The sequence below is a fragment of the Miniopterus schreibersii genome, assembly GCF_964146895.1.
Source record: "Miniopterus schreibersii genome assembly, chromosome: 2".
NCBI lineage: Eukaryota > Metazoa > Chordata > Mammalia > Chiroptera > Miniopteridae > Miniopterus > Miniopterus schreibersii.
Window position 1 is genome coordinate 182,646,043 of NC_138102.1, and position 10,946 is coordinate 182,656,988.

Here is a 10,946-nt window from a genome sequence, read left to right on the forward strand (position 1 = left end):
AGAATTGTAAAGAATTATGCATTCCTTTATGAAGTCCACTTTTAATGAGCTATTTTAGTATTAAGTTCCAAAGGCTGAAAGGAGCAAGCATGTAAGTTACGCAGCACATTTTGGAATGGCTCCCCTTGAACCAGTGGCTCTCCTGGAGGCGAGCACCGCCCGGCCCGCGTGTCCCGGCTGCGGGGCGCGGGGCGCCGACAGGCTGCGGCTCGATTCCCGGCCCGGGCGCCTGCGGAGGGCGGGCCGCGCACGAGGCAGCAGCCAGCGTTTCCCTCTCACATCGACTTTTCTCTCCCCGCCCCCTTCCTCTGTCTCTCAATATCAATTTTTAAAAATATCTTAAAAAAAAAAAGAATTAGCACATTACCAATATGTGTATCTACCTGTGTACCCTATGCTCTGCCATCCTGCTGCCTCCCTCCCACAGGTCACTGACGGTATCCTACATTTTTTGTTTGTCATTCCCTTGATTTTTTTTAATGCTTGTATTACATATACATGATAAACAATATTAATTAGTTCTGCTTGCTTATGAACGATATAAACTTATATATGCTATATTTTTAACTCATAAGTGCATGATAACATTAGTTATTTTCTAACAGGAAATTTATTCTATCATTTTGCCAGAAACAAAAACCACATCTTTTCTTCAAAGTTACTGTTACTATATATGCACTCACTTGATCATTACGGCGTGCCAAGTTTTGTGCTTATTTAGATATAAATAAGATATGCCCCGCCTTCAAGATCATAAGTATATAATTTCAGTATAGCATGACAAGTATTAAGATAGAGATAGACCCAAAGTTTTCTTCCTCCCCCACATGCATTTTGATGGGGAGCAGGAAGAGAAGTGATATTCCAAAGTTAAATGGTTAAGAGCAGTAATTGTATTTGAATAAAGGTCCTAGATAAAACCCTCATCTAGGATTCTGTTGATTAATAGTGATAGTGATGATGGGAACGCTCATGATGTGCTGGTGTTTATACCTAGTAATTCAAACCCAAGCGCTTAACCAGTATGCAATGGCACCTTTCTTTTCTTTTTTTAATTAAAAAAAACCTTTTTTTAATTTGTTGATTTTTAGAGAGAGCAAGGAAGGGAGAGAGAGAGAAGCATCCCCTTGTTCCACTTATTGATGCACCATTGGTTGATTCTCCTATGTGTGCTGACCAGGGATCAGACCCGCAACCTTGGCGTATCCAGATGACACTCCACCCAGCTGAGCTACCTGGCCAGGGTGCAATGGCACCCATCTTAAGCCAGTGTGAATTCATTTGAAAAATTTAGATGCTGTTATTAGAAGGAACCAGAGACGATTAGTCTCCTTTAAATTAGAGCTTTTTAAAAACACTTATAAACATGAAAGGCACAAAGAATTTAAATTAAAAGAAGAAACAACTGACAATCCAGAGGTCACTGACTTTGACCTATCTTGCTTTTTCCAGGATGGGGAAATGGTGCTGCTGGATGGAGGTTGTGAATTTTCTTGCTATGTGAGTGACATCACCCGTACCTGGCCTGTCAATGGCAGGTAAGTCTTCTACAGATCCCATGGCTTCTTTGGAGTATGGTTATATTTGGGATAAATGGTTAAAGAGATAAACAGGTCCCCTCTAGCTCAGGTTAACTGCCTTTGCAAAGCTCTTGATTATTTTTTAAGACTGTTTTATTCATCATATCACAGGATCAGGCACCTAGAAAAACCTACATATCCATACATACATATATGTGTATACTGTATATGTGTGTATATGTATGTAGGTTGGTAGATTGATTGATTGATAATGATTGATTTCTTTAAGAAATTGACTCACACATTTGTAGGTCAGGCTGGAAACACAAAAGTTGATGTTGCAGTCTTGAGGCAGAATTCTTTCTCCAGTATAGCAAGGCAGTTCTAGTTTGAATTCATTTAGTATAGGATACCTATGGCCCATGTTTCAGCCAACCAACCAAACAAACTTTAGAGCCTTTTTGACCCCTTGAGCTGTAACATTGAATCCAGAATCTGCTTAGTGGACCCATATCAATAAATTTAGCCTGATCCAACTTTATGTTCCTCCCACCATTATCTTACACATTCCTGTCCATTTCCACACATAATCCTCAGGTTTTTGTCTGTATAAATAGGGAATCATGCAGTTCTTTTTGGATTGCCATGCACCTCCATGTGAGTTACACTTTGTACCTAACCTTTTGGAACCTGCTAGGAGTACAGTCTAGTTAAAAGTCCAGTGGCAAGTACCAAGGCAACTACCGAAGGAGAGATACCTGTTGGTTCTCAGTCAAAACTGGATTAATCTCAGATGGTGGTAGAAGGGCTGCTTCTACCGGCAAAGAAGACTCAGCAGAATTAAGGGTTCAGTGTCCCCAGCTTCATCAGGATCAGTCAGAATTGCATGGCTCAGGTTTCTGCATTCTACTGTATGTAAAATTTACATTTAAAAAAACTTTAAAAATATTTACTAGTACTGTGGCGTGGAGTATGGGTACAGACATAACAATATTGATAGTGGCTGAGCCTGGGAGTTGGGTTATGTAGGTGTTCATTATACCATTGTATTGTTATACTTAAATATTCTATTAGGGGACATTTAGATTCTATCATAATTATAAAAAACTTAACAGGGAACATTTTTGTACATTCAGCTTTTTAAAAATTTCAAATGTTTTCTTAGGATGGACTCTTAGAGCAGAAGTACAAGCTCAGCTTTTATGAGCATCTTTGAAGGCCTTTGATTTAATTGGCTGTACTCATTTACACTCCCATCAACAGTGCATGAAAATACATATCATATACCACCCCAGTTCAATTTTTTTCTCCTTATTTCCCCATGGTTGCTAAAGAAATTATTATTCTAAGGATACCTAGAAACTAGTAACTTATTAGTAATCAAAGTATCGACTAGTTTATCCCATGACATCTGCTTTGCCCATAAGAAGTGGATCCCTAAGCTTTTTTTTTTTTTTAATGGTAAAAATGGAAAGGACCAAGAGGGACCTGGTCTGGCCCTCTGTCTGCATTCATGGCTGGGTGCACCCTCTAGCCTCACCTCATGTATATCTGCTGACCGTCTGAAGCACTGTTTCTGCCCTAGTGTGAAAGGTTATTGCTCTTCCTGTTGAGCACCTAGGATATGATTAAGGCCCTGTGAGTAGTGACGTGTTGGTACTGATTAAATATCTACAATGCCCCATTATCATTGCCTTGGAATTTCTCTAAATCAAACTTAGAAGCAAATGTTAAACAAAACATAACTCCACAGTGGAAAGTTTGCTTGTTTGTTTTCTTTTAAATATATCCTTATTGATTTCAGAGAGAGGGATAGAAACATCAATGATGAGAGAGTCGTCATTGTTCGGCTGCCTCCTGCACACCCCCGGCTGGGGATCAAGCCCACAACCTGGGCACCTGGGCAGGTGCCCTGACTGGGAATCGAACCGCGATCTCCTGGATCCTAGGTCGATGCTCAGCTGCTGAGCCACACTGGCCAGGCTGTTTGTGTTTTTAAAGAAAGGGTTTATTGGGCCATACTGCTAGCCAGCAAAGGATCAGGTCCTGGGGCATGAAGTTCGCCATTCTAGAGTTGATGGGCACTTTTACACATTATGTTTTAGGGAAGAATAACGTAAGTTGTTTTGAAAAACCTTGACATTAGCTATGGATAAGGGAGGTGGGAAAAGGTGAAGGGGAGGCAGTTCTAGGATAGGAATGCAGCCTAGAGGAAGAAATATTTACTACTTTTGATTGGTTACAGGCAGCAGTCCTGGAAATTCATGCACATGCTGGATGCAGTGGTGGCCGGGAATTGGCTCATAGGCACCTGGGGGTTGATTCAGAGCTCCAGCATACATCCAAATATGAGCAGTCTTTTGTTAGCTGGCACAGAGCTATTAACTGGTTAACTATTCCTGTCCCTTCCTCTCACTGTCTAACCACTGTAATTTGATTTATAACATCTCAGAATTTTTCTCTTGTCACAAACTTCCTGCAGCATCAGTTAATTCCAAATTCATGTTCTTTGGTTTTCCTGTCTGCAGGTTTACAGCAGCTCAGGCAGAACTCTACGAAGCTGTTCTAGAGATCCAGCGAGATTGTCTGACCCTCTGCTCCCCTGGAACAAGCTTGGAAAACATCTACAGCATGATGCTGACCCTGATAGGACAGAAGCTTAAAGAGCTGGGGATCATGAAGAACAGTAAGGAAAATAATGCCTTCAAGGTACCTCACTTCTTCTGACTCCACTTCTCAAGAACACCTTACATGCTGCTCGGTTTTTATGTAAAGCTAATTAGTTTAGAAATGGTCTTTGTGACCATCTATAAGGGACTTCCATTGAACTGGGATTACAACAAAGGGAGTCAGTACTTACTTCTCCCAGAAGGTGGCAGCACACTCTGGTCCATTGCATTCTGTATAACTAGTTCAGTCAGAAGACATAAAATGAAGTCTGGTGCGTACAAGGTGGAAAGTGACACAAAAAAGAGGAGAGATTAACTCTTAATTCTTTTGTGGTAATTTTGAAAAGGTAGAGGTCAAAGGGGAGGGTGTTTGTCACTTCAGTGATGTTGTTGAGACTTTAACAGTATCCTCAAGGGCATGTCTTTAGTGAATTTCATCTGCATCCAAAACGTAATGGTGTTTAGTAAAAATGTAAAGCCTCATCTTTAAATTAAAATGCTGGGTGGTCAAGCCAAAGAGACCATTAAGGCATCTCCCATCTCTCAGGTTAGGCTGCCAGAGTTTCTTTTATCAATAGGAAAGAAGCTATAAATTCCTCTTGCTCAAGCCAGCAAATCTTTAATTAATGGATAGAAATATCAAGGCCAATAAATGCCTAATAATTGCTGTGTTATTTGATGTTTCAGCCTGCTCCACAAGTTGCTATAAGATACTTAGGGTCTGCAGAGTAGACTTCCTGAGACCGGTGTGTGGATGTTGAAAAGAGAGCTATTCTAACATAATCACCCTCCCTCCCCTAAGAAAAGAGATTTTCATTTGCCATAATCATTACTGGGGTTACCCAAGTCAGCATGTGTGTGGGAGTGGAAATGTGGATTAGTTAGAATGTATTGGCAGAATTCATACGAAAGGTGGCAGTTGATCATTTCTCTTAAGCAGTAGCCCAAGGACAAGTTAAACATAGTGGCAGAACCATGGGGGAGCTATTAACACATATCTCACTGATTTATACATTCCCAGTTTTCCCCTTAAGGGGCCAGTGTTCTAATGCTGTGGCAATTACCTTTTGCAGGCTGCTCGAAAATACTGCCCTCACCATGTTGGCCATTACCTCGGGATGGATGTCCATGACACTCCAGACATGCCCCGTTCCCTCCCACTACAGCCCGGCATGGTGATCACAGTGGAGCCAGGTAAGGAGGTGGGAGGTATTAGCAGCCTCTGACCCCTTGGGACACATAATAGTAGTGTCAGATAGAAAGTTAAACATCATTTATTCTTACCTGAGCCAACATAATTAGGAGTGGGGGTGGAGAATGACTCCAGTGTAGAAGGCAACTTTATTTTTGGATTTTTCTTGAGCTTTGTTATTTAACATCACACAATTTGTTTAATTTGACTTCTCCAGTAAACAATAGAAGGGGACTACTCTTTATAAATAGATAATAAGAAGTACATCTTTATTAACCCTGCTTTGCCAGGGCCCATTTGTACTAGTCTCCAGGTAGTAGTGGTAGGCTGCTCATACTACTGAAGCCCACAGTGCTTTCCTGCAGAAAGACCTTCACACTCACTACATTCTTAGTTGCAACTCCACTGTAAACTGATTTGAACTGCCCACACTGCCCTACTTCTTAGTATCCAAGTCCTTTTTCCTAAGCTTCAGAGAAAGCTGGCAACGGTTCCTGGCTTGCGTGATGCTAGGCATTGGGCAGATTTCTTTTTCTCTTTTTAAAAAAATTTTTTTTCTTTTTTTTTTAACATTGATTTCAGAGAGAGGAAGGGGGAGAGAGAGAGAAACATCAATGATAAGAGAGTCATTGATCAGCTGCCTCCTGCACGCCCCCTACTGGCGATCGAGCCCGCAACCCTGGCATGTGCCTTGACTGAGACTCGAACCTTGACCTCCTGGTTCATGAATCCACACTCAACAACTGAGCCATGCCTGCTGGGCAGCATTGGGCAGATTTCAGCAGAAAAAGGCTGGCCATGGCGAGGGTGAAGATTGATATGACAGGAGTCAGTTTTTCAATACTGATGCTGATTTTGTCATGAAAACAGATCTCATTCTTAGATTTCAAGTGTTTTCATCTCTAAATTAAGTGATTATAGCTGGGACACATCTTTCATACTACCCTTTGAACTCAGTCACACATTGCTACCTGGCCTTACGTGCCACTTAGTCCAGTCTAGTTGGTACATGGGCGCTTCCTTAGACTTGGCTACACCTTCCTTTGCTCATCTTTTCTTTTTGCCACAGAGCAGCAACGGTGAGTACAGGTGAGGAAGTTTACAGTTTCTTTAATGTGAAAAGACGTCTGTCTGGCCTCATGATTAGAAAGGGTACTTTGGGCTCTTAGAATTTTCCAAATGTTCATTAAAGTCTTCCTGTTTTTCTTACTTTACATCGTGTACATCAGTTACATTTATGGCTTATTTGAGTATTTCTGCAGCTTCTGGCTGATCAGGCTAATAACCTCTAAATAAGTGTTTTTAAAATATATTTTAAAATACCTTATATCTATTTTAGCAAAGTTCCCTTTTCCAGGGGACTATTAGGCAGAGAAAGAACACATTTATATGATCTATCAGTTCCCAGCATATACTGACATACTCACAGATTAAGTAACTTCAGTCCTCTGCTTGCGCCACTAGAATATGACAGAATCATAATCAGAATTACCATATGGAGCCTGTAGTCTAGTATACAAAATAGCTATAATAATAGTTCTAGTAATGACAGCCAGCATTTATTGACCATTACGTACCAGGTACCTTTATCTGTATTGTCTCATTTAATCCCTGTGACTCTAAGTAGATAGTGTTAAGGTCCCGGTTTTACAGGTGATTGTAACACAGAGAGGTTAACTTACATGCCCCAGATCGTCTGGTTACTGCCATTTGTGAACAGCCCCTTCTCGTTCCTGCATCTCAGGCATTTATATCCCAGAGGATGACAGAGAAGCGCCCGAGAAGCTTCGTGGTCTTGGGGTACGGATTGAGGATGACGTGGTGGTGACGCAGGACTCCCCTCTCATCCTTTCTGCAGACTGTCCCAAAGAGATTGGTGACATCGAGCAGATCTGCGGCAGGTCCTCTTGACCCTCATTGCAGCCCATGTGCCTCTCAGGTTCACGGGGCACCTGGGCACCTGAGCTTTCTGAGTGTTGTCTGTGCGGGTGCATCTATGTGCGTTTCACTTGGCAGTGTGGGAACTTTATGAATGTATGTAATTGTGTGTGTGCTCTTGTTTTAAGTAACTAGAAATCTGAAAAATTGAATTTTTGGACTGTTTGTTACTGCAGCTTTAGTTACATCAATTCTGTAGAATTAATGACCTAGGCAAGTTTAATTTTTAAACACAGAGGTAGATCTTGTTACATATGTTCATGCATTCCAGTTAACATATTTAAATGTACAGAAATTCTCTCCTCTCCAGCTCTTTTCCTTTCAGTGCTTTTGCTGAGACCCAGCTAATATCATATTTGTGTGATGCTTATATTTTGAGCAAACCACCAAGGTCTCTGCCTACACAAAAAGCCACCCGTCAGTGATTGTGTGTGGCCAATATGTGCCTTTGTACTCGTACCAACCTATTCTAGAGCTTGCACATCTACTGGAGCCACTGAGCCCTCATGGGCACTGGTGTCCTGCCTCCCACCATTCAGCTGCCATCCAGATTCCAGCAACAATATCTATCAGACATAACAGTTTTGAGCCTTTCTTGCCACTTGGTTGCCTAGGGCCTAGAAAGTAGATTCTTGATAAGGAAGGACAAGGAAGAGAAAGAAAAGCGTATAGGTGTCTGATGCAGATCCAGACCTGCATCCATCTGTTCTCAGTCTAAAGATGATTCCTTCCCCAGACTCTGTGCTTGCTTTATAGATTCCTAATGCACTGGCCCTCAGAGCACACCCTTGAAGCTGCTGCCCTAGCCAAGGGCAGATCCTCTGCTTACCCAGTTAAAGTGGGAGGAATGGCACCCATTTTTCACAGATATCCCTGTTATCATTCTGTGATTTCCTCTAGTGCTAATGAAAACAAAATACTCCTGTGCCACCATGTGCCTATAAGCAGCCCAAGATCCTTTTCTTTCTCTGCTGTTACCTCTGGAAGAGTCATCTCTCTCTCAACACAGCATTGGACACAGTTATACAAGAACTCACTTATACAAGTTTGCAAAGTGAGCACAGCTAGGTTATTGCAGATGGTTTATTTGGGAGCTTCTGTCAAAATGGGAAGCTTTAAGAACTAGTATGTCCCCTTCCTTTAAACTTGGGTATGAGCCCACCTGAGTACGAGCCCAAGATGTTTAAAACATGCTGATTGTTGGAGCATAAATTTGAAAGTTTTTAAGAAAATATTTGTATTAGGGAAGCACAGGCCAAGGGATTAACACTCCCTGATGTGACAGAGGTTTGCCCACTGTAACAGGAAAACCCAAGGAACAGAGCCCAAAGCAGACAGGCAGTGACTTCATCAGGAGACGAAGATAATGTCATAAACCAAAATGATACAGATCGGGTCCTGACAGCGTCACCCACAAATGCTTGCTTTGCTCACCTTACCTAAGCAGCTGTGGGAATGGATGGCTGCACAGCTGGACTTACCTGCCTGCCCTCCCGCCAACTTCTCAGTCCTGTGCTACTTTCCAAAAGAAGGGAACTGAAAATAAATCTACAGCTCAGGCTTCTCACCCCTGGGCCTCTGTCGCCCTAACAACCCTTGGACTGGGTTTCTTTTGTTCATTTACAGACCTGGAATAAGGACTTTCCTTTTCTTCCTTCCCTCCTTCCTTCCTTCTTTTTTTTAAAATTATATTCTTACTGATTTCAGAGAGAGGAAGGGAGAGGGAGAGATAGAAACATCAATGATGAGAGAATCATCATTGATTGGCTGCCTCCTGCACGCACACTGGGGTGGGGATTGGGCCCCCAACCCAAGCATGTACCCTGAATGGGAATCAAACTGCAATCTCCTGGATCAATCACTGAGCCACGCTGGCTAGGCTCCTTTTCTTTCGAAAAGTCATCTCCTATGGTCTTCAACGTTTTAGCTAAATGTAGGCAGCTTGTATGTGTAGCAGCATACATGGACGTGAAGCAGACTCCTTCCAGTTAGATTCCAATCAAGCTGTGCAGGTGTTGCAAGTAGGTAGAATGGCCATTGTGGAGTTCTGGTGATTTTTAGTCCCCAGTCCAGATATATTGTCCTTCGGGTCCCAGGTTAACCACCGCAGCTAAACATTTGAATCAGGCTATCGGAACCATCACGAGATGACATAGTGAACATCTCAGAGCAAATATCCAGGATCTGTGACCAGATAATCACTCACAGTGCAGGCATCTCATCCATTCTTTGCCATACCACAGAAATGCCCCTCATTTCCCTCCATGCCTAAGTATAATAAATACTTCATCTATAGACCAGGCTCTCCTATAATGAAAACCTTAATTTTAAAAAATCTTTCAAATGTTCCACTGGAATTTTTCTCCCTGAATTGAATAGATGAGGTCGAGTCATTAACAATACCATCTAAATGAAGGAAGCATATCTAGACACCCTCTGCCATGTACTTTTATGTGTCTATTTCAGGAATTGCCATTTCCCCCATAATCAGGAAGCAGACTACGGAGTAAAAATTCTTCTCTTCCCATAGTCATAACATCCAAGTTAGGAAGGCACATCTGATGGTGACTCCAAGTTCTCTGGGTGGGTCTTCTTTCTAAGCATTATTATTTTCTCATTAATTTTTATAAGGTCAGAAAGAGAAAACTCCTAACATAGACATTATATCTTAATTGAGATTAAGATCCTTAAAGCAGCCCTGGCCAGGTGGCTTGGTTGGAACATCATCTGGCACACCAAACAAATGGGTTTCCGTTTTATACCCAGTCAGGGCACGTGCCTAGATAGTAGGTTTGATCCTCGATCGGGGTACGTACAGGAGGCAACCGATCAATGTTTCTCACATTGATGTTTCTCTCTCCCCCTCCTTCCCCTCCTCCCTCCATCCCTCCCTCCCTCTCTAGAAGTCAATAAAAACATATCCTCGGGTGAGGATTTAAAAAAAAATAAAAATCCATGAAACAAGTTAAATCCTCTGATAAAGATATTGTAGTAAATTAAATAGAAAAATTGGGCTTGTTATATTTTTAAAAACATACATAATCAATAACCTCTTCAGCTTTCTTAATAATAGATTGCAAATATGATGCGTGAGATCTGCCTCTCCCTCTCCTGTGCCATGTCAGAGATCCCAAGTAAAGCATAGTGACTGTCACATCAGTCCAGCTATGACCTCAGTCCTTTGTAACAGTGTTTCCAACAACTGCTACCAATAAAACAGAGTCAGACCCTATCTGGCATACCTCAGCTGGCATGTAAAAGATGGTAATGTAACTTATTTGTTAAAGTATATTAGAAACTAAGTGATGGCCCAGGATGGTAACAGCGTAAAGGACCATGTTTGGAAGACGTTTTTATGGTTAATTTAAATATATATATATTTTAAAGCTGTTTCATTTTAATATGTTTTTATTGACTTTGAAAAGAAAGGGAGAGAGAGAGAGAAACATCAAAGGGAGAAACATGGATCAGCTGCCTCCTCCTGGGGATTGAGCCTATAACCTGGGCATGTGCCCTGACCAGGAATTGAACCGGTGACCTCTTGGTTCATGTGCTGACATTCAACCACTGAGTGGGCAACACCGAGTGGGCAGGTTAACTTTTTAAATTTAAGCTCTTAGGGTTAAG

At 41.8% G+C, this 10,946-nt stretch overlaps 1 protein-coding gene across 2 annotated transcripts in view; it reads left to right on the plus strand.

The window, feature by feature from the left end:
* XPNPEP3 (X-prolyl aminopeptidase 3) overlaps positions 1-10,227 on the plus strand; it is a 36,559-nt gene extending 26,332 nt beyond the window's left edge. For both annotated transcript variants that reach the window (XM_081129133.1, XM_081129134.1), the window contains 4 exons: positions 1,453-1,538; positions 4,049-4,229; positions 5,263-5,383; positions 7,126-10,227. In XM_081129133.1, coding sequence (XP_080985259.1) covers positions 1,453-1,538; positions 4,049-4,229; positions 5,263-5,383; positions 7,126-7,292 — 555 coding nt within the window. In that variant the 3' untranslated portion in view covers positions 7,293-10,227. The remainder of the gene's footprint in view (positions 1-1,452; positions 1,539-4,048; positions 4,230-5,262; positions 5,384-7,125) is intronic.
* The last annotated feature ends 719 nt before the right edge of the window (positions 10,228-10,946 follow it).